Source organism: Sus scrofa, chromosome 10 (genome assembly GCF_054392235.1).
Source record: "Sus scrofa isolate SSC_HxYL_T2T_F1_AM1 chromosome 10, Sscrofa_HxYL_maternal_Yorkshire_Landrace_v2.0, whole genome shotgun sequence".
Classification (NCBI taxonomy): Eukaryota; Metazoa; Chordata; class Mammalia; order Artiodactyla; family Suidae; genus Sus; species Sus scrofa.
In genome coordinates this window covers 29,470,586-29,493,555 of record NC_139392.1, presented here as the reverse complement: position 1 = coordinate 29,493,555, position 22,970 = coordinate 29,470,586, and the positions used below count along the sequence as shown (strand labels likewise).

The window sequence follows — 22,970 nt, the reverse complement described above, 5'->3', positions numbered from 1 at the left end:
GAGGAAAGGAGGCTCTTTGTATGGTGGGGGTAGGTGTCCGGGAACATTGGGGGGTGTGCGTGTGAGGGCCTGTTGGTGTGATTGTGAACCAGTGTGAGTGGGTGTGTTTTGTGGGGAGTCACTTGTGCCTTAGCACCACATAGCTGTCCAGTTTCTCGTTGAACAGTCTCATGATGACCGCAGGCTAACTGTCCATTCCCTCATTCTCCCTGCACCCGCTGGGAGCAAGGTTTGGGGAAAAGGCTTTCCTTCCTCTGTTGGTCTTTCGTTTCCTCTTTTCTTCCCCCTCTGCTTGGTGCAGACTTTCATGCTGTTGTTTCAAACATGTGCCATGAACTCGAGCCTCTTGAGGTTGTAAGTGTCCCGAGGAGTGTTGTGAACGCTGTGCTCCCCCCGCACCTCCTGCCCACTCGGGGCAGCCACCCTTCCAGCCTCTGCTCAGGAGTGGTCTTTCAGACACCTCATGTGCATGACATCAGAGAGTCTTTGTCCTTCTGTGTCTGACTGGCTTCACTTGAAGTGATGTCCTCCAGCGAGTTCCTGTTGAGGCTCAGAGCTCATGAACCTGACCAGTACCTATGAGGACACGGGTTCGACCCTTGGCCTTGCTCAGTGGGTGAAGAATCCCGCATTGCGGTGAGCTGCGGCAGAGGTCCCAGACGCGGCTGGTATCCAGCTTGGCTGTGGCTGTGGTGTCGGCCGGTGGCCACAGCTCTGATTTGCCGCCTCGCCTGGGAATTTCCATCTGCTGCGGGGGCAGCCCTCAAGCCCAAAAGTGAATCAGTCAATAATGTCCTGGAGTTCTCTGTGCATTGCTGCAATGGGTAGGGTTTCCTTCTTCTGTGACAACGGAATACCTTGCTATGGTCTGTATCCACCCCGTTGTCTTTCTCAGTCTGTGTGCCCGTGGACACTGGGGCTCTGTTTCTGTTGGGCTCTTGTGTATGGCGCTGCCGTGATCCTGGGATGGCAGGTCTCTTTACCCGACACTGATGGATCTTCCTTTACATGTCCATGCAGCAGTGGGATTGCAGGGTCCTGCCGTGGTGTTTCCCGTCCTGGCTGGCCCCGTTGACATTCCCTGCTACAGTGTCCAGAAGTCCCAGGCAGTCACATCTTCCCAAACATCTGTTCAGGTTTGAAAACACTCCGTGTCCTACCAGGTGGGAGGTGATACCTCGTGGTGCCTTTGCTTTGCCTTTCCATTGTGATAGGCGACTTTGGGAAACATGCCCTCTGTGTGCTGCTCTCTGTGGTCTTCTTGGACGGTGGGTCTCTCCCAGGCTTCCACTCATCTACAACTGAGGTATTTGCCTTTTGATTCAATTGATTTGTAGTTGTTTCCCATATATTCCAAATATGAGCCCCTGTTTCAAATACAAGATTTACAAATATCCTCTTCTGTAGGTTGTCTTTCCATTCAGTGGATTGTTAGACACTGTCCTTTCTGTTTGTTTCTATTTTAATGGAGGTACAGTGTTGTTTCACTCTCTGCTGTGGAGCAACGTTCCCCAGTCGTGTGTGTCCATTAACGTATGTTCCTTTTTTGATATTATTGCCGTCTGAGATCAGGTCGATTACAGGAGATTGGATCTCGTTCTCCGTGTGCTGCAACAGGAGGACCTTGTTGTCTCTCCATTCTCAATGCCGTAGTTGGCATCAACTGCCCCCAAACTCCCAGTCCGTGCCCTTCACAACCACAAGTCTGTTCTCTGCATCCGTGGGTTCTGTGGACAGGTTCCTTTGTGCCGTGCTTTAGATTCCACCTCTAAGTGAGATCAGGTGGTATCCGTCTTTCTCTTTGTCACGTACTTCACTTTGCACGAGAATCTCCCGATCCATCCCTATTGTTTTGAGTGGCATTGGTTTCTTCTTCGATTTTCTGGCTGAGTCGTGAATTCCATCATCTATGTGGACCACATCGTCATGAGCCATTCATCTGTCTGTGGACATGAGGTGGCTTCCCTGTCTTGGCTGTTGTGAACAGTGCTGCCATAAACATAGAGGGGCATATGTCTTTTTCCTGGATACATTTGTCCTGATATTTCCCAGGGTGCTCGGCTTGCTAGGTCGCATGCCCTGCTGTGTTCAGTTTTCGCAGGACCCTCCATGGTGTCTTCCATAGTGGTTGTACCAGTGTACGTTCGCATCGGCAATGCTGGGGCGGGGGAGCCCTTTCTCCACCCGTATCTGCGACCGACACCAGAGCTCTCGGCAACGCTGGATCCTTAACCCCCTCAGCGAGGCCAGGGATCAACCCCGCAAGCTCGTGGTTCCTAGTCGGATTCGTTTCCGCTGTGCCCTGACGGGAACTCCTGGGTGGTTTCTTTGCTGTTGTTGTTGTGGAGGTGTATGAGTTTTCTTTATATATGTTTTGGAGGTGAACCTCACGGGCAGTGGTCCCTTTCTCCTCAGTGCTTCTGTAGAGCTGCTGTCCACAGTGTGCCAGCCACTGGCCAGAAGGAGCCATTTCTGCTTAATTGAGTTCAGTCAGTAGTTAGGTCTGCCTCTTGCAGTGAACAGAATAAAGCAGCCTATGGTTCACTCCCAGGGGCCACCACACAAGTGTGTCCATGCAGCTGGAATTTCAGGTGTGTCACCCTGGAGCTGAGGCCTCCAGATGGACTCGTAGAAGGGAGATGTGTAAGGCTCCATCCCTCAGCAGCCCACGATCTCTGAAGGTTTGCCACTGTGGCCAATGTTTTATGGAAGCTTCTGAGGCCGTAGAACAGAGGGAAGTTCTGAGCACACGGAGGACAAGCCAGGGTGGTGCTGTGTGGCCGCAAACAACCCTAAGTAGGGGATACGTGTGGGGGACAGGCTCTAACACCTTGATTCCTTATGTCTGTGTCTCTGCAGTATGTTTCATGGAGAGTCTGAGTGACAGCAACCATGATGAAAGTGATACAGGTAAGAACAGCTCTCAGGTAGGAGCCAATGGGAGAGGGATCCCGGGACACTTGGGTGACGCCTGCTGCTTGGAGTGTGGGGCAGGTGAGTCTGAAACTTAAAAACAGAAAGAAATTGATGTAAAGATGTTCACCGCCTACTTTAATAAGGAGAGGGAGCAGATATGAGATGCCTGAATGTTGGCATCTGTGCTCACCTTGTGTGGAAGGGTCTCAGTCCATGGAGCAGAGGGAAGGTCTGGGCACCTGGAGGAAAAACCAGGGTGATGCTCTGTACCCGTAGTCACCTCAGGGAAGCCGGAGAAACGGGAGGGCCACTCTTTCTAACTCCTTGATTCCCCTGATGGTGTGTTTCTACAGACTCAGTGGTGGAGAGCCTGAGCAGCCGCCAGGATGAGGAGGCTGCAGGTAGGGAAGAGCACGCAGCTGGGATCCAGTGGGAGAGGGTTCCTGGGAGCACCTGGGTTCCGCCTGCTGCCGGGAGAGGGAGGAAGTGGGGGATAGGACTTGGCGGGTGGGTGGGTGGGTGGCCTAATGAGTGGCACTCTGCTGTGGTGTTTTCCCCTGTGAAATGGATACCACGAAGAAGACTTGGGTCCCTGGTCTTTGTTGTGCTGTGTTTGTATTCCTCTCTCCTTTTCTTTGAGAGGGAGAATCGATTTTCCCTCCCAAAGCTGCTCCTTCCTGCTTTGGTCTCTGCCCGTTGTGCAAGTTTGCTTTGTGATTGGCACCGTGAGGGCCCAGTGCACAAGAGCTGTTGACTTGGTTTCCTTTATTGGCCTTGAGGGACCTGAAGTGGTGGCACCTGAAGTGGTGGCACCTTGACCCTGGAGACCAAGTTGGTCGAGTGAGTGTCAGGTGGTGGGTGAGAAGGCAGCTCTCTGGCTCTGCATGTTTGGGATTTCTGGCCTCCCTGTCCTATTGTGTCCTCACGGTGTGTCCTGAGGGAAGGGATGTTCGCAGAGTTGGATGAGTTAAAGGAGGCATACTTGGAGTTCCAGTGGTTAAGGAATCCAACTAGGAACCATGAGATTGCGGGTTCGATCGCTGGCCTCACTCAGTGAGTTAAGGATCCAGTAATGCCGTGAGCTGTGGTGTAGGTGGCAGATGCAGCTGGGATCCTGCCTTGCTGTGGCTCTGACATAAAATGGCAGCTACGGCTCCTATTAGACCCCTAGCCTGGGAACCTCCATATGGCATGTGTGTGGCCCTAAAAAGCAACAAGTATCAATAGAAAAAAAAAAATAGAGAAATCAGGCAGCACAGAGAAGGAAATATCGTGCAACTCAACATATAGGCGGTAACCAGACTCGGCAGAGTGTCAGAGATGGAAAGTAGAAATGGCCAAGACCTGGCAGCAGGGCTGAAGGGGGAGTCATTCCTGAATGGGTGCAGAGGTCCTATGAGTTATGATGAGAAAAGTTGTTATGGACAGTGGTGCAAAGTACATAGAATTGGGAAGGCCTGCTCTCCCCGTGAGTTTCCTATTGCCAAAGTATTCCAAAGAGAAGCATTATGTATCTAAGAAAATAAAAGAGGCGAAACATCCCAGAGGATGGCGTGTGAACACAGGAGCACCCTGTGGGAAGAGTAGGGAAGCTGAAATGATCTCCTGCCATTTCAGAAGATGGAGGAATGTGGCTGGAGAGGAAAATGGGCAGGAGGATTCACGAGACTCTGTCATGGCAGCAGAGCCTGCATGCTCGTGTTGGCCATTTCTCAGACGGAGAATATGCCACGGAGAGGTTCCCTTTAGCAAGAGAGGCAGAGGCTCCCTTTCTCAGGTCTTTCAAGGTGCTCTCTGCCGTCCTTCAAAACGTTTACCCGGGAGGATGGGCCAAGAGAAGCTCCATCCGTGCTTCATCCCACCCCCACCCCTTGACTCTCAGCCCATGTCCAGTCAGGTGAGGTGCCCAGAGTACCTCCCGAGCAGCACCACCGCCTTGCTGACAGTGACTGTGTGTCCCCCTAGCAACCCTCGATGATGTTGTGGAGGCCGGCGGGAGTGAGAAGACGGAGGAAGAGGCCCTGGCTGGGGCAAATGAGGAGGAGGTGGGGCCGGGAACTGAGAAGGTGCAGGAGGAGGCTGCCTGCATTGACGAGGCAGAGGAGGAGGCAGGCCCATCCCTTGAAAATGACGAGGAGTCCCCAGCCAGCGACCTGGTTGAGCAGGAAGACCAGCTTGCCCCCAAGGTAAGCTCACCTTTCTTGATCGGAGATTTAAAAAGGTGCCTCCTTTCTTCTTGGATGTGCCTACTTCAGAAAAGGAAATCTGAGCAAGTCCATTATAGAGGATATATGCACATTCCTCTGTGGAGGAATGTTGAGTCAAAGTTTGGTACCAACCAATAACTCCTTCCAAGGGGCATTGGCAAAAGGGACCACATCAGTTCCCAAGTGTACATAGGGAGCATTTGTCTTTGAAGAAGCCTGAATGTTTTGTTTTGTTGTCTTTTTGCCTTTTCTAGGGCCACTCCTGTGGCATATGGAGGTTCCCAGGCTCAGGGTCAAACCAGAGCTGTAGCCACCGGCCTGCGCCAGAGCCACAGCAACGCAGGATCCGAGCAACGTCTGCAACCTACACCTCAGCTCACGGCAATGCCGGATCCTTAACCCACTGAGCAAGGCCAGGGATCGAACCCGCAACCTCATGGTTCCTGGTCGGATTCGTTAACCACTGCGCCATGACGGGAACTCCAAAGAAGCCTGAATGTTTTTTAAATGAACGTGGACTTGGGAGGTCTTCCATGAAAAGCTGGTGCCTTTTCCACAGGTGTCTTTGCTGTCTTCTTTTGGGGAAACAGACTCAACTCTGCCTTCTGTCTGTGTGCCTGCGGTCCGCAACCACAGGAAGACCTGTGGCCACAGTGCAGAGGATGCTGTGACACTCACAGGGTTTTCTTTTCTCTCATCACAGGTGGACGGGATGGACGATGAAAGCCGTAAGTATTCTGGAACCCGGCTCTGCTGAGGAGAAGTCCAGGTGTTGAGGAAGGGCGGGGGGTGCTTTCCTGCCCCTTTGGTTGCAGAGACACCCTGATTCTGGGTTCCTCCTGGGAAAGGGGGTGAAGGATGGGGTGAAAGAGACTGACTTCCCACAAAAGGGCCATCCCAAGTCCTCGGGTCCCTGGAGGAAAGGAGGCTCTTTGTATGGTGGGGGTAGGTGTCCGGGAACATTGGGGGGTGTGCGTGTGAGGGCCTGTTGGTGTGATTGTGAACCAGTGTGAGTGGGTGTGTTTTGTGGGGAGTCACTTGTGCCTTAGCACCACATAGCTGTCCAGTTTCTCGTTGAACAGTCTCATGATGACCGCAGGCTAACTGTCCATTCCCTCATTCTCCCTGCACCCGCTGGGAGCAAGGTTTGGGGAAAAGGCTTTCCTTCCTCTGTTGGTCTTTCGTTTCCTCTTTTCTTCCCCCTCTGCTTGGTGCAGACTTTCATGCTGTTGTTTCAAACATGTGCCATGAACTCGAGCCTCTTGAGGTTGTAAGTGTCCCGAGGAGTGTTGTGAACGCTGTGCTCCCCCCGCACCTCCTGCCCACTCGGGGCAGCCACCCTTCCAGCCTCTGCTCAGGAGTGGTCTTTCAGACACCTCATGTGCATGACATCAGAGAGTCTTTGTCCTTCTGTGTCTGACTGGCTTCACTTGAAGTGATGTCCTCCAGCGAGTTCCTGTTGAGGCTCAGAGCTCATGAACCTGACCAGTACCTATGAGGACACGGGTTCGACCCTTGGCCTTGCTCAGTGGGTGAAGAATCCCGCATTGCGGTGAGCTGCGGCAGAGGTCCCAGACGCGGCTGGTATCCAGCTTGGCTGTGGCTGTGGTGTCGGCCGGTGGCCACAGCTCTGATTTGCCGCCTCGCCTGGGAATTTCCATCTGCTGCGGGGGCAGCCCTCAAGCCCAAAAGTGAATCAGTCAATAATGTCCTGGAGTTCTCTGTGCATTGCTGCAATGGGTAGGGTTTCCTTCTTCTGTGACAACGGAATACCTTGCTATGGTCTGTATCCACCCCGTTGTCTTTCTCAGTCTGTGTGCCCGTGGACACTGGGGCTCTGTTTCTGTTGGGCTCTTGTGTATGGCGCTGCCGTGATCCTGGGATGGCAGGTCTCTTTACCCGACACTGATGGATCTTCCTTTACATGTCCATGCAGCAGTGGGATTGCAGGGTCCTGCCGTGGTGTTTCCCGTCCTGGCTGGCCCCGTTGACATTCCCTGCTACAGTGTCCAGAAGTCCCAGGCAGTCACATCTTCCCAAACATCTGTTCAGGTTTGAAAACACTCCGTGTCCTACCAGGTGGGAGGTGATACCTCGTGGTGCCTTTGCTTTGCCTTTCCATTGTGATAGGCGACTTTGGGAAACATGCCCTCTGTGTGCTGCTCTCTGTGGTCTTCTTGGACGGTGGGTCTCTCCCAGGCTTCCACTCATCTACAACTGAGGTATTTGCCTTTTGATTCAATTGATTTGTAGTTGTTTCCCATATATTCCAAATATGAGCCCCTGTTTCAAATACAAGATTTACAAATATCCTCTTCTGTAGGTTGTCTTTCCATTCAGTGGATTGTTAGACACTGTCCTTTCTGTTTGTTTCTATTTTAATGGAGGTACAGTGTTGTTTCACTCTCTGCTGTGGAGCAACGTTCCCCAGTCGTGTGTGTCCATTAACGTATGTTCCTTTTTTGATATTATTGCCGTCTGAGATCAGGTCGATTACAGGAGATTGGATCTCGTTCTCCGTGTGCTGCAACAGGAGGACCTTGTTGTCTCTCCATTCTCAATGCCGTAGTTGGCATCAACTGCCCCCAAACTCCCAGTCCGTGCCCTTCACAACCACAAGTCTGTTCTCTGCATCCGTGGGTTCTGTGGACAGGTTCCTTTGTGCCGTGCTTTAGATTCCACCTCTAAGTGAGATCAGGTGGTATCCGTCTTTCTCTTTGTCACGTACTTCACTTTGCACGAGAATCTCCCGATCCATCCCTATTGTTTTGAGTGGCATTGGTTTCTTCTTCGATTTTCTGGCTGAGTCGTGAATTCCATCATCTATGTGGACCACATCGTCATGAGCCATTCATCTGTCTGTGGACATGAGGTGGCTTCCCTGTCTTGGCTGTTGTGAACAGTGCTGCCATAAACATAGAGGGGCATATGTCTTTTTCCTGGATACATTTGTCCTGATATTTCCCAGGGTGCTCGGCTTGCTAGGTCGCATGCCCTGCTGTGTTCAGTTTTCGCAGGACCCTCCATGGTGTCTTCCATAGTGGTTGTACCAGTGTACGTTCGCATCGGCAATGCTGGGGCGGGGGAGCCTTTTCTCCACCCGTATCTGCGACCGACACCAGAGCTCTCGGCAACGCTGGATCCTTAACCCCCTCAGCGAGGCCAGGGATCAACCCCGCAAGCTCGTGGTTCCTAGTCGGATTCGTTTCCGCTGTGCCCTGACGGGAACTCCTGGGTGGTTTCTTTGCTGTTGTTGTTGTGGAGGTGTATGAGTTTTCTTTATATATGTTTTGGAGGTGAACCTCACGGGCAGTGGTCCCTTTCTCCTCAGTGCTTCTGTAGAGCTGCTGTCCACAGTGTGCCAGCCACTGGCCAGAAGGAGCCATTTCTGCTTAATTGAGTTCAGTCAGTAGTTAGGTCTGCCTCTTGCAGTGAACAGAATAAAGCAGCCTATGGTTCACTCCCAGGGGCCACCACACAAGTGTGTCCATGCAGCTGGAATTTCAGGTGTGTCACCCTGGAGCTGAGGCCTCCAGATGGACTCGTAGAAGGGAGATGTGTAAGGCTCCATCCCTCAGCAGCCCACGATCTCTGAAGGTTTGCCACTGTGGCCAATGTTTTATGGAAGCTTCTGAGGCCGTAGAGCAGAGGGAAGTTCTGAGCACACGGAGGACAAGCCAGGGTGGTGCTGTGTGGCCGCAAACAACCCTAAGTAGGGGATACGTGTGGGGGACAGGCTCTAACACCTTGATTCCTTATGTCTGTGTCTCTGCAGTATGTTTCATGGAGAGTCTGAGTGACAGCAACCATGATGAAAGTGATACAGGTAAGAACAGCTCTCAGGTAGGAGCCAATGGGAGAGGGATCCCGGGACACTTGGGTGACGCCTGCTGCTTGGAGTGTGGGGCAGGTGAGTCTGAAACTTAAAAACAGAAAGAAATTGATGTAAAGATGTTCACCGCATACTTTAATAAGGAGAGGGAGCAGATATGAGATGCCTGAATGTTGGCATCTGTGCTCACCTTGTGTGGAAGGGTCTCAGTCCATGGAGCAGAGGGAAGGTCTGGGCACCTGGAGGAAAAACCAGGGTGATGCTCTGTACCCGTAGTCACCTCAGGGAAGCCGGAGAAACGGGAGGGCCACTCTTTCTAACTCCTTGATTCCCCTGATGGTGTGTTTCTACAGACTCAGTGGTGGAGAGCCTGAGCAGCCGCCAGGATGAGGAGGCTGCAGGTAGGGAAGAGCACGCAGCTGGGATCCAGTGGGAGAGGGTTCCTGGGAGCACCTGGGTTCCGCCTGCTGCCGGGAGAGGGAGGAAGTGGGGGATAGGACTTGGCGGGTGGGTGGGTGGGTGGCCTAATGAGTGGCACTCTGCTGTGGTGTTTTCCCCTGTGAAATGGATACCACGAAGAAGACTTGGGTCCCTGGTCTTTGTTGTGCTGTGTTTGTATTCCTCTCTCCTTTTCTTTGAGAGGGAGAATCGATTTTCCCTCCCAAAGCTGCTCCTTCCTGCTTTGGTCTCTGCCCGTTGTGCAAGTTTGCTTTGTGATTGGCACCGTGAGGGCCCAGTGCACAAGAGCTGTTGACTTGGTTTCCTTTATTGGCCTTGAGGGACCTGAAGTGGTGGCACCTGAAGTGGTGGCACCTTGACCCTGGAGACCAAGTTGGTCGAGTGAGTGTCAGGTGGTGGGTGAGAAGGCAGCTCTCTGGCTCTGCATGTTTGGGATTTCTGGCCTCCCTGTCCTATTGTGTCCTCACGGTGTGTCCTGAGGGAAGGGATGTTCGCAGAGTTGGATGAGTTAAAGGAGGCATACTTGGAGTTCCAGTGGTTAAGGAATCCAACTAGGAACCATGAGATTGCGGGTTCGATCGCTGGCCTCACTCAGTGAGTTAAGGATCCAGTAATGCCGTGAGCTGTGGTGTAGGTGGCAGATGCAGCTGGGATCCTGCCTTGCTGTGGCTCTGACATAAAATGGCAGCTACGGCTCCTATTAGACCCCTAGCCTGGGAACCTCCATATGGCATGTGTGTGGCCCTAAAAAGCAACAAGTATCAATAGAAAAAAAAAAAATAGAGAAATCAGGCAGCACAGAGAAGGAAATATCGTGCAACTCAACATATAGGCGGTAACCAGACTCGGCAGAGTGTCAGAGATGGAAAGTAGAAATGGCCAAGACCTGGCAGCAGGGCTGAAGGGGGAGTCATTCCTGAATGGGTGCAGAGGTCCTATGAGTTATGATGAGAAAAGTTGTTATGGACAGTGGTGCAAAGTACATAGCATTGGGAAGGCCTGCTCTCCCCGTGAGTTTCCTATTGCCAAAGTATTCCAAAGAGAAGCATTATGTATCTAAGAAAAGAAAAGAGGCGAAACATCCCAGAGGATGGCGTGTGAACACAGGAGCACCCTGTGGGAAGAGTAGGGAAGCTGAAATGATCTCCTGCCATTTCAGAAGATGGAGGAATGTGGCTGGAGAGGAAAATGGGCAGGAGGATTCACGAGACTCTGTCATGGCAGCAGAGCCTGCATGCTCGTGTTGGCCATTTCTCAGATGGAGAATATGCCACGGAGAGGTTCCCTTTAGCAAGAGAGGCAGAGGCTCCCTTTCTCAGGTCTTTCAAGGTGCTCTCTGCCGTCCTTCAAAACGTTTACCCGGGAGGATGGGCCAAGAGAAGCTCCATCCGTGCTTCATCCCACCCCCACCCCTTGACTCCCAGCCCATGTCCAGTCAGGTGAGGTGCCCAGAGTACCTCCCGAGCAGCACCACCGCCTTGCTGACAGTGACTGTGTGTCCCCCTAGCAACCCTCGATGATGTTGTTGAGGCCGGCGGGAGTGAGAAGACGGAGGAAGAGGCCCTGGCTGGGGCAAATGAGGAGGAGGTGGGGCCGGGAACTGAGAAGGTGCAGGAGGAGGCTGCCTGCATTGACGAGGCAGAGGAGGAGGCAGGCCCATCCCTTGAAAATGACGAGGAGTCCCCAGCCAGCGACCTGGTTGAGCAGGAAGACCAGCTTGCCCCCAAGGTAAGCTCACCTTTCTTGATCGGAGATTTAAAAAGGTGCCTCCTTTCTTCTTGGATGTGCCTACTTCAGAAAAGGAAATCTGAGCAAGTCCATTATAGAGGATATATGCACATTCCTCTGTGGAGGAATGTTGAGTCAAAGTTTGGTACCAACCAATAACTCCTTCCAAGGGGCATTGGCAAAAGGGACCACATCAGTTCCCAAGTGTACATAGGGAGCATTTGTCTTTGAAGAAGCCTGAATGTTTTGTTTTGTTGTCTTTTTGCCTTTTCTAGGGCCATTCCTGTGGCATATGGAGGTTCCCAGGCTCAGGGTCAAACCAGAGCTGTAGCCACCGGCCTGTGCCAGAGCCACAGCAACGCGGGATCCGAGCAACGTCTGCAACCTACACCTCAGCTCACGGCAATGCCGGATCCTTAACCCACTGAGCAAGGCCAGGGATCGAACCCGCAACCTCATGGTTCCTGGTCGGATTCGTTAACCACTGTGCCACGACGGGAACTCCAAAGAAGCCTGAATGTTTTTTAAATGAACGTGGACTTGGGAGGTCTTCCATGAAAAGCTGGTGCCTTTTCCACAGGTGTCTTTGCTGTCTTCTTTTGGGGAAACGGACTCAACTCTGCCTTCTGTCTGTGTGCCTGCGGTCCGCAACCACAGGAAGACCTGTGGCCACAGTGCAGAGGATGCTGTGACACTCACAGTGTTTTCTTTTCTCTCATCACAGGTGGACGGGATGGACGATGAAAGCCGTAAGTATTCTGGAACCCGGCTCTGCTGAGGAGAAGTCCAGGTGTTGAGGAAGGGCGGGGGGTGCTTTCCTGCCCCTTTGGTTGCAGAGACACCCTGATTCTGGGTTCCTCCTGGGAAAGGGGGTGAAGGATGGGGTGAAAGAGACTGACTTCCCACAAAAGGGCCATCCCAAGTCCTCGGGTCCCTGGAGGAAAGGAGGCTCTTTGTATGGTGGGGGTAGGTGTCCGGGAACATTGGGGGGTGTGCGTGTGAGGGCCTGTTGGTGTGATTGTGAACCAGTGTGAGTGGGTGTGTTTTGTGGGGAGTCACTTGTGCCTTAGCACCACATAGCTGTCCAGTTTCTCGTTGAACAGTCTCATGATGACCGCAGGCTAACTGCCCATTCCCTCATTCTCCCTGCACCCGCTGGGAGCAAGGTTTGGGGAAAAGGCTTTCCTTCCTCTGTTGGTCTTTCGTTTCCTCTTTTCTTCCCCCTCTGCTTGGTGCAGACTTTCATGCTGTTGTTTCAAACATGTGCCGTGAACTCGAGCCTCTTGAGGTTGTAAGTGTCCCGAGGAGTGTTGTGAACGCTGTGCTCCCCCCGCACCTCCTGCCCACTCGGGGCAGCCACCCTTCCAGCCTCTGCTCAGGAGTGGTCTTTCAGACACCTCATGTGCATGACATCAGAGAGTCTTTGTCCTTCTGTGTCTGACTGGCTTCACTTGAAGTGATGTCCTCCAGCGAGTTCCTGTTGAGGCTCAGAGCTCATGAACCTGACCAGTACCTATGAGGACACGGGTTCGACCCTTGGCCTTGCCCAGTGGGTGAAGAATCCCGCATTGCGGTGAGCTGCGGCAGAGGTCCCAGACGCGGCTGGTATCCAGCTTGGCTGTGGCTGTGGTGTCGGCCGGTGGCCACAGCTCTGATTTGCCGCCTCGCCTGGGAATTTCCATCTGCTGCGGGGGCAGCCCTCAAGCCCAAAAGTGAATCAGTCAATAATGTCCTGGAGTTCTCTGTGCATTGCTGCAATGGGTAGGGTTTCCTTCTTCTGTGACAACGGAATACCTTGCTATGGTCTGTATCCACCCCGTTGTCTTTCTCAGTCTGTGTGCCCGTGGACACTGGGGCTCTGTTTCTGTTGGGCTCTTGTGTATGGCGCTGCCGTGATCCTGGGATGGCAGGTCTCTTTACCCGACACTGATGGATCTTCCTTTACATGTCCATGCAGCAGTGGGATTGCAGGGTCCTGCCGTGGTGTTTCCCGTCCTGGCTGGCCCCGTTGACATTCCCTGCTACAGTGTCCAGAAGTCCCAGGCAGTCACATCTTCCCAAACATCTGTTCAGGTTTGAAAACACTCCGTGTCCTACCAGGTGGGAGGTGATACCTCGTGGTGCCTTTGCTTTGCCTTTCCATTGTGATAGGCGACTTTGGGAAACATGCCCTCTGTGTGCTGCTCTCTGTGGTCTTCTTGGACGGTGGGTCTCTCCCAGGCTTCCACTCATCTACAACTGAGGTATTTGCCTTTTGATTCAATTGATTTGTAGTTGTTTCCCATATATTCCAAATATGAGCCCCTGTTTCAAATACAAGATTTACAAATATCCTCTTCTGTAGGTTGTCTTTCCATTCAGTGGATTGTTAGACACTGTCCTTTCTGTTTGTTTCTATTTTAATGGAGGTACAGTGTTGTTTCACTCTCTGCTGTGGAGCAACGTTCCCCAGTCGTGTGTGTCCATTAACGTATGTTCCTTTTTTGATATTATTGCCGTCTGAGATCAGGTCGATTACAGGAGATTGGATCTCGTTCTCCGTGTGCTGCAACAGGAGGACCTTGTTGTCTCTCCATTCTCAATGCCGTAGTTGGCGTCAACTGCCCCCAAACTCCCAGTCCGTGCCCTTCACAACCACAAGTCTGTTCTCTGCATCCGTGGGTTCTGTGGACAGGTTCCTTTGTGCCGTGCTTTAGATTCCACCTCTAAGTGAGATCAGGTGGTATCCGTCTTTCTCTTTGTCACGTACTTCACTTTGCACGAGAATCTCCCGATCCATCCCTATTGTTTTGAGTGGCATTGGTTTCTTCTTCGATTTTCTGGCTGAGTCGTGAATTCCATCATCTATGTGGACCACATCGTCATGAGCCATTCATCTGTCTGTGGACATGAGGTGGCTTCCCTGTCTTGGCTGTTGTGAACAGTGCTGCCATAAACATAGAGGGGCATATGTCTTTTTCCTGGATACATTTGTCCTGATATTTCCCAGGGTGCTCGGCTTGCTAGGTCGCATGCCCTGCTGTGTTCAGTTTTCGCAGGACCCTCCATGGTGTCTTCCATAGTGGTTGTACCAGTGTACGTTCGCATCGGCAATGCTGGGGCGGGGGAGCCTTTTCTCCACCCGTATCTGCGACCGACACCAGAGCTCTCGGCAACGCTGGATCCTTAACCCCCTCAGCGAGGCCAGGGATCAACCCCGCAAGCTCGTGGTTCCTAGTCGGATTCGTTTCCGCTGTGCCCTGACGGGAACTCCTGGGTGGTTTCTTTGCTGTTGTTGTTGTGGAGGTGTATGAGTTTTCTTTATATATGTTTTGGAGGTGAACCTCACGGGCAGTGGTCCCTTTCTCCTCAGTGCTTCTGTAGAGCTGCTGTCCACAGTGTGCCAGCCACTGGCCAGAAGGAGCCATTTCTGCTTAATTGAGTTCAGTCAGTAGTTAGGTCTGCCTCTTGCAGTGAACAGAATAAAGCAGCCTATGGTTCACTCCCAGGGGCCACCACACAAGTGTGTCCATGCAGCTGGAATTTCAGGTGTGTCACCCTGGAGCTGAGGCCTCCAGATGGACTCGTAGAAGGGAGATGTGTAAGGCTCCATCCCTCAGCAGCCCACGATCTCTGAAGGTTTGCCACTGTGGCCAATGTTTTATGGAAGCTTCTGAGGCCGTAGAGCAGAGGGAAGTTCTGAGCACACGGAGGACAAGCCAGGGTGGTGCTGTGTGGCCGCAAACAACCCTAAGTAGGGGATACGTGTGGGGGACAGGCTCTAACACCTTGATTCCTTATGTCTGTGTCTCTGCAGTATGTTTCATGGAGAGTCTGAGTGACAGCAACCATGATGAAAGTGATACAGGTAAGAACAGCTCTCAGGTAGGAGCCAATGGGAGAGGGATCCCGGGACACTTGGGTGACGCCTGCTGCTTGGAGTGTGGGGCAGGTGAGTCTGAAACTTAAAAACAGAAAGAAATTGATGTAAAGATGTTCACCGCCTACTTTAATAAGGAGAGGGAGCAGATATGAGATGCCTGAATGTTGGCATCTGTGCTCACCTTGTGTGGAAGGGTCTCAGTCCATGGAGCAGAGGGAAGGTCTGGGCACCTGGAGGAAAAACCAGGGTGATGCTCTGTACCCGTAGTCACCTCAGGGAAGCCGGAGAAACGGGAGGGCCACTCTTTCTAACTCCTTGATTCCCCTGATGGTGTGTTTCTACAGACTCAGTGGTGGAGAGCCTGAGCAGCCGCCAGGATGAGGAGGCTGCAGGTAGGGAAGAGCACGCAGCTGGGATCCAGTGGGAGAGGGTTCCTGGGAGCACCTGGGTTCCGCCTGCTGCCGGGAGAGGGAGGAAGTGGGGGATAGGACTTGGCGGGTGGGTGGGTGGGTGGCCTAATGAGTGGCACTCTGCTGTGGTGTTTTCCCCTGTGAAATGGATACCACGAAGAAGACTTGGGTCCCTGGTCTTTGTTGTGCTGTGTTTGTATTCCTCTCTCCTTTTCTTTGAGAGGGAGAATCGATTTTCCCTCCCAAAGCTGCTCCTTCCTGCTTTGGTCTCTGCCCGTTGTGCAAGTTTGCTTTGTGATTGGCACCGTGAGGGCCCAGTGCACAAGAGCTGTTGACTTGGTTTCCTTTATTGGCCTTGAGGGACCTGAAGTGGTGGCACCTGAAGTGGTGGCACCTTGACCCTGGAGACCAAGTTGGTCGAGTGAGTGTCAGGTGGTGGGTGAGAAGGCAGCTCTCTGGCTCTGCATGTTTGGGATTTCTGGCCTCCCTGTCCTATTGTGTCCTCACGGTGTGTCCTGAGGGAAGGGATGTTCGCAGAGTTGGATGAGTTAAAGGAGGCATACTTGGAGTTCCAGTGGTTAAGGAATCCAACTAGGAACCATGAGATTGCGGGTTCGATCCCTTGCCTCACTCGGTGTCTTAAATATCCAGCATTTTTGTGAGCTATGGTGTTTGTCGCAGATACAGCTTGCATCCTGTATTTCGTGGCTGTGGTTTCGACTGGCAGCTGCAGCTCCCATTTTGTCCCTAGCCTGGGAACCTCCATATCCTGTCAGAGTTGCCCTAGAATAAAGAAAAAGGCAAAAATAGTATAAAATAAAATAAAGGAGAAGTCATCTGGGGTTGCTGCATAGGATCCAGTACCCTTGAGTCCTGTCCACCTGCACAGCTGACCCCAGGCTGCTGTCATGACTCTCCTCCCCTCTGGGAGAGGTCCATGTCCAGCTGCCCAAAGAGACCACCCCTGGCCAGCAGGAATTTGGGGGACTGTGTGAAGGAGCTGCTGGCCTTGCTTCAGACCCTTTCTCTCCTGGCCCTGTGACCTCATCTCCTGGGATTGACCATGTCCCAGACAGAGCCTCTGGCAGCAGGACCAGGTGGTCACAGCTCCTGTTGGATCCCCCTCTTCCCATCAGACTGCTATCCCCTGATCCCCAAATCCCAGTCATGTTGACCCTGTGTCCCTTCCTAGCCTGGCCCTGGTCTCCTCCCTCCCAGGTCCCCGAGGCTCAGGCCAAATGGAGGCAGGTGGTGAGCATTCACATCGGGTCTGTACTGAACCAATCTCAGCCTGAGAGAAGTGACACAGGGTCCTTTCCCTCTGAGTTTGTGTCAGCCTCTCTAAGGCCTCCCTCATGTCGGGGCTCCAGAAAACAATCAAGATGAAGGCATCTATCCCTCAGTGCTCATGTACGAAGAGTGGCTCACCTGGCCCAGCCCTGCATCCTTGTGGATGCTTAGTGCTCCTGGCATCACACAGAAGACATGGCAGGATCCCAACCTGAGTGGAAATTTCCAGGGTCTGGGTCTTCCCTCAGTCTCTGTAAGGCCCAGGGATGGCCTGGGCCATCCCATGCCACCCATTCTCAAACTGAGGTTGGAACTTCTGTAAATTCTTTGACATAGATGACAAGTTCAAATGCAGCAACCCCTGAGGCAATTCAGTTCTGTGTTCTCTTGGGAAAAGTGAAAGGCTAGGATTCAAATTTGTTGTATTCCTTTCAGTGACTTTTCACTGTGTCATCTAATAACATGAATGTAACTTGTTTTAGTACACTTTCAAAAGCATTGTCTTCTCAGAGTTCCTGCTGTGGCTCAGTGGGTTAAAAACACGACATGGTGTCCATGAAGATGCAGGTTCAATCCCTGGCCTCGCTCAGTCAGTTGAAGAATCTGGCATTGCTGCAAGCTGTGGCATACATTGCAAAGGCGATTCAAATCCCACCTTGTGGCATCTGTTTTAGGCCTGCAGAGGCAGCTTGTCCCTGACCCCTAGCCCATGAACGTCCATATGCTGCAGGTGTGGCTGAAAAAAGAAAAAGAGAATACCTTTCTTCTATATACTTTTCATGCAGCAATAGAATAAAAAGATAAATTTATATTTCTACTACCACATCTTCATGATTTTTTGAAACTCTTAATACTGAAAAATATTTATTGAATTTCTTTTGCTATAGATTATTTACTGTATTGTGTTAGTTTCAGGTGTACAGCTTCAAATTCTTTTTCTTTACAGGTTATGAGAAGATATTGCATAGAGTTCCATGTGCTACACAGTGAATCCTTGTTGCTTCTCTATTAATCTCACACTCCCAATTGATCCCTTCCCTTCCTTTCCCTTTCCCCTTTGCTAATGGAAGTTTGCTTCCCATGTCTGTGCGTTGTTTCAGTTTTGTAAAAAAGCTGGATTGTAGTCATGTTTCAGATTCAGCATAGAAGTGTTAGAACTTTCATCTTTGTCTAACTTACTTCACGTAGTATGATAATCTCTAGGTCTGTCCATGTTGCTGCAAATTGCATGGCTTCATTCTTTCTTATGGCTGAGTGTGACTCCTATATATACATGAAGTATTTTTTGAAGAAGTGAGGTATTTTTGTACCTATTTCTGCTGTACAGCGAAGGGACCCAGTCACACCTATTTATACATTATTTTTCTCTTCTTATGTTCCATTGTGTTCTCTCCAAAGAGACTGAATACAGTTCCCTGTGCTACAGCGTAGGGCCTCATTGCTTATCCATCCTAAATGTAAGCGTTTGCATCGACCAACCCCAAATTCCCAGTCCATCCCACTTCCTCTCCCCTCCCCCTTGGCTCCCCACACGTCTGTCCTCTAGATCTGTGAGTCTGTTTCTGTTCTGGAGATATGTTCCTTTGTGCCCTATCTTGGCTTCTGCATGGAAGTGATGTCATGTGGTATTTGTCATTGTCTTTCTGACTTGTGCCACATACCATGATAACTTTAGTGGCATCGCTGTTGCTGCCAGTGGCATTGTTTCTTTCTTGTACACAGCTGAGTGGTACGACATTGTATATGTGTACCCCATCGTCTTCATCCATCCATCTGTTGGTGGACATTTAGATTGCTCCCATGCCTTGGCTCTTGTGAATTGTGCCATGAACATACAGGGGCATGTGTTTTTTGAGGGGGGTTTGGGGTTTTTTTTGTTTTTCATTTTTTTGGGTTTTTACCATTTCTTGGGCCGCTCCCGTGGAATATGGAGGTTCCCAGGCTAGGGGTCAAATCGGAGCTGGAGCTGCTGGCCTACACCACAGCCACAGCAATGCAGGATCCGAGCTGTGTCTGCAAACTACACCACAGCTCATGGCAACGCCGGATCCTTAACCCACTGAGCAAGGCCAGGGATTGAACCCGCAACCTCATGTTTCCTAGTTGGATTCGTTAACCACTGAGCCACGATGGGAACTCCACAGGAGCATGTGTCTTTTTGAGTGAAAGTTTTGTCTGGGTAGATGCCCAGGTGTGGGATCGCTGGATCATATAGGGTAGTACTGTAGTGAGTTTTCTGAGGAACCCCCATACTCTTTTCCAGAGTGGTCACACTGATTTCCACTGCCACCAACAGTGTAGGAGGGTTCCCCTTTCTCCACACCCCCTCCAGCATTTGTTATCTATCAACTTAATGACGGCCATTCTAACAGGTGTGGGGTGGTCCCTCGCTGCAGTTTTGATGTGTAGTCCCCTCGTACCAAGCAAGGTTGAGCATCTCTTCATGTGCCTATTGGCCATCCCTAAGCCTCATCTGGAGAAATGTCTCTTTAGGTCTTCCGGCTCTTTTTGCATTGAGTTGTTTGGTTTTTGTGGTGGTGGATGAGTTGTATGTGTTGTTTCTCTATTTTGAAGGTAAAGCCATTGGTGGGTGAATCATGTACAAATATTCTCTCCTAGAATAGATTTACAAGGAGATCCTGCTGAATAGCATTGAGAACTATGTCTAGATACTCATGTTGCAACAGAAGAAAGGGTGGGGGAAAAACTGTAATTGCAATGTATATATGTAAGGATAACCTGACCCCCTTGCTGTACAGTGGGAAAATAAAAAAAAAAAACAAATATTCTCTCCCATTCTGTGGAGTTTTTCTTTTTTAAAAAAAGGTCTCCTTTGCTGTGCAAACGCTTTTGAGCTTAATTAGTTCCTACTGATTTAGTTGTGTTTTTATTGTCATTATTCTAGGAGGCATATCAAACAAGATCTTGATGCGATTTATGTCCAAGAGCATTCTGCCTGTTGTTCTCTAGGGGTTTTCTAGTATCTGGCCTTACATGGAGGTCGCCCAGCCATTTGGAGTTTATTTCTGTGTATGGTGTTAGTGAATGTTCTCACTGCACTTTTGACAGGTACCTGTCCGGTTTTCCCAGCACTACTGATGGAAGACAATGTCTTTCCTCCAGTGTATGTTCTTGCCTCCTTTGCCATAGAGCAGTTGACCCTTGGTGCTTGGGTTTATTTCTGGGCTTTCTGACTGATCAGTGTTGCTGCTTTTTCGCCAGGATCATAGAGTTGAATGACTGTAGCTTTGTAGTATAGTCTGAATACAGGAAGACTGATTTCTCCACTTCTTCCCCCCCCCCTTGAAAAGCACAAGCGAGAATGGCCAGGAGGTAGAAAGCATTCTCAGGGTAAAAGGAGGTCTTCAGGCCTCTGTCCATTTCTGCCACGCAGGTCTCATGGTTAGTGGTATAAAGCATGGGCTGCAGGGGCTGGTTACCCCTTCCCTTGGGTTATCAGATGTCCTGCTCCTCCCAGGGCCCCACTGGGAGGGACTACATCCTTGTCTCCTGGAGCCTCCCCTTTCCGCTGCATCTGTTTCACTGTGCAGGGATCAGTCCCTTGAAGGCTGCCCAGCCCAATGCACAGGGAACTCGCTCCTGGAGGACGATTGTATTCCCTCTTTGCTAACAGAAAACCTCCTCAGCTAAGCACAGCATAGACGGCAGTGCCACGGGGATCTGAGCCCTGGGGAGTTCCAGGCCCTGAGGAGCCTGACGGACCCACACATCCACCCAGGGGAGCCCTCCTTCCATCTGACTCTGCACCTCCTCGGTGATGGCATCCCTGTGTTTGTGTTGCAGACTCCTCTGGGACACCTTGAAGCCTCAGCCTGGGACTGGAAGAGTCCAAAAGTTGCCATCTTGACCAGGATACAAGATTGACCTCACTCTTCATCTATTACGAGCCAACTTTAGTATAAGCTTAGTTCTTTATTGTCTAGATTTAGTATTAAGTTCTGATACATGTTTACTACTTGGTATATAAGATTTTGGTAGAATGTAAGATTGTGTATTAAATAATTGTTACCTATCCATTTGCTTTTTTTAAAACTAGTTTTCGATAAAATAAACACAGGTATAGGAAAGCCCCCTTAAGCAGAGGTAGAACTTAATGCACTGGAGTCAGGCAGTCACCCTAGTGTCCACCCCCTGTCCTGTCACCCGCATCAGTCCTGACTGAAGAAGGGGACTGTGGATTTAGTCCTGACCAACTGCCCTCAAGCCAGTTTCTTTCCAAGGATTCTGTGGCCTCATGTCGGTTTGTACCTTTGACCATGGGAACTCTGTCACGCTCCCTCTTTCAGGATGACATGGTTGGCCGAGCCTTGCATGCCCAGACCCTGGCTGCTGGAACATCCATATCTCACCTTTTCCCTCCTCATGTCTCTGACATGTTTCTTTATATCCCATGCCTGGAGTTGGTATTTTTAAAACATGTAGAGTGACACCGAATGAGACACAGATAAAAACTGTAAAAGTAATTTTAATAAAGTACACTTTGATTGCAAAGCAAGTGTGTTTTTTGTTAATGGATCCCTTGGGAGGATAAAGAATGGCATACCCAAGTATGGAAGGCAGAGATAGGAAACATGAGAGAAGGCATGAACGTGCAGATTTTTCGGCAAAGGCCAAGAGAAACATTTCTTTGTCCACAGAAGGAAGATGTGGTGCTGCAGAATTGGGTGGCAAGAGTATTTTCTCTATTCCAAAATCTGAGAGTGAATCCCAAGGTTAACACTTTTCCCCTCCCCAGAATGCGTTGTCACACCTTTCCATTGTCCACGCATCGTCGTGCTCTGCTCTCCCTGCCTTGTAGGACTCTGGGTTCTGCATGATCAGGGTTGCACCTGAAACAACAAAGAAAGAGAGGGAAAGACCAGCTGTCTTTGCCTTGGCTTCTCAAACCCCTCGGGCTCTCCTGGGCTTCCTGGCTTTCCGTGTCTAAAGATGCTCCTAGTGGGAAGCTGAGTCCTGGTCATTCAGATAGGACGTGGGATGGCCAAACTGGGTTCACCCCTGGGAACAGACTTTGCACACTTCCCCAGGTTGTAATGCACATCCCGGCCCCAACCCCACCTACCCCCATGCTCCAGTGCTTCTACTGGGCGACCACAAAAAGAGGAGGCTTTTTCCACCGTCCACCAGCAACAAAAACAGAGGAGACAGAGACCAAAAGGAAGACAGACAGGGAGAGAGAGAGAGGGCTGAGCATAAAATGGGGAGAAAGTGGAAACAAGAGTGAGAGAAAGACACCAAAAATTCAGAGAGAAAGAGAGGGAAGAGAGGCAGTTGACATAGTGGCCTTAGCATCGGGCTCAAGTCACCCCTAGTGACCAAAGCTGTCACAAGTCTGAGCTATCTCAAGGTGTTTTTCGTCCTGGTGAAGCATCTCCCCTGGGGAAGCCATTCTGAAGTTGGCAGAGGGGTTGAGGGGCCTGCAGCTCCTGGGGTCCCTGCTGGGCCGATCAGGTCAGGTTCTCCCCCAGATTTCCACAGACACTCACCCAGCATCTGAAGGGGATGCAGTCCATCCAAAAAGATGTGCTCCCAACCATGCTGCTTGAAGAGCCCCAAGAAGGGAACCAAGACACCTGCCTTTCATGTTCTGGGAACCAGACAGCTATCAGCAGGATACTCCTAGCATGGACTGCTCTAATGCAGTCAGGTCAAGCCAGGAAGCATGGCTGAGAGCTAAAAGAAGAGCTGTTGGCCAAAGGGAAAGGAAACTCCAATAAGGTGCGAAGTACAGTGGTAGACCCCCAGGCTCCAAGATCAACAGAGACTGGACGTGCAGAGTTCCCTCCGCCTCCCACAGCAGAACCTTGGTCTGCACTGGCCTTGGGCACCTGCCAGCGTGAGTTACCTGCTCCTCTCAGTGCCCCAAAATGAATACCAGTTGCAAAGTTGGCTGGGCCTCTCACCCAACCCGACACCACCCTATGCCCTGAAATCAGCAACCCCTCTTTTTAAATCAAGTGAGCAGGCTTTGAGTCATCAGCACCCTTCAGACCTGAGATCCAGACAAATCAAGGACCACCCAGCTTGTATCCACATGACCTGGATTCAGGTAGCTTCCTTCTAACGAGGGTGCCACAGAGGAGGAAGAGGCTCAGACGGAGAAGGAAGAAGGCGAGTGTGGAGCTCTCTGGAGAGAAAGGGCACAGGGATGAGCACAGCCTGCCCCCAAAATACCACCACGTGGACACACTGTGCTCATGACCAGAAGCCAAATTCCATGCCAGCCTGATTCTAGGAAGCTGCAC

The 22,970-nt window shown here is 51.1% G+C and overlaps 1 protein-coding gene across 17 annotated transcripts in view; it reads left to right on the top strand.

Moving 5' to 3' along the window:
• Nucleotides 1-21,216, top strand: part of LOC146398905 (uncharacterized) — a 111,688-nt gene extending 90,472 nt beyond the window's left edge. For 16 of the 17 annotated variants that reach the window (XM_084980768.1, XM_084980762.1, XM_084980755.1 and 13 more), the window contains 11 exons: nucleotides 2,860-2,910; nucleotides 3,270-3,317; nucleotides 4,882-5,102; nucleotides 5,827-5,851; nucleotides 8,899-8,949; nucleotides 9,309-9,356; nucleotides 10,922-11,142; nucleotides 11,867-11,891; nucleotides 14,939-14,989; nucleotides 15,349-15,396; nucleotides 20,509-21,216. In XM_084980768.1, the coding sequence (XP_084836894.1) occupies nucleotides 2,860-2,910; nucleotides 3,270-3,317; nucleotides 4,882-5,102; nucleotides 5,827-5,851; nucleotides 8,899-8,949; nucleotides 9,309-9,356; nucleotides 10,922-11,142; nucleotides 11,867-11,891; nucleotides 14,939-14,989; nucleotides 15,349-15,396; nucleotides 20,509-20,528 (809 nt within the window). In that variant the 3' untranslated portion in view covers nucleotides 20,529-21,216. The remainder of the gene's footprint in view (nucleotides 1-2,859; nucleotides 2,911-3,269; nucleotides 3,318-4,881; nucleotides 5,103-5,826; nucleotides 5,852-8,898; nucleotides 8,950-9,308; nucleotides 9,357-10,921; nucleotides 11,143-11,866; nucleotides 11,892-14,938; nucleotides 14,990-15,348; nucleotides 15,397-20,508) is intronic. The other variant, XM_084980764.1, reaches the window with a different exon arrangement.
• Nucleotides 21,217-22,970: the final 1,754 nt, after the last annotated feature.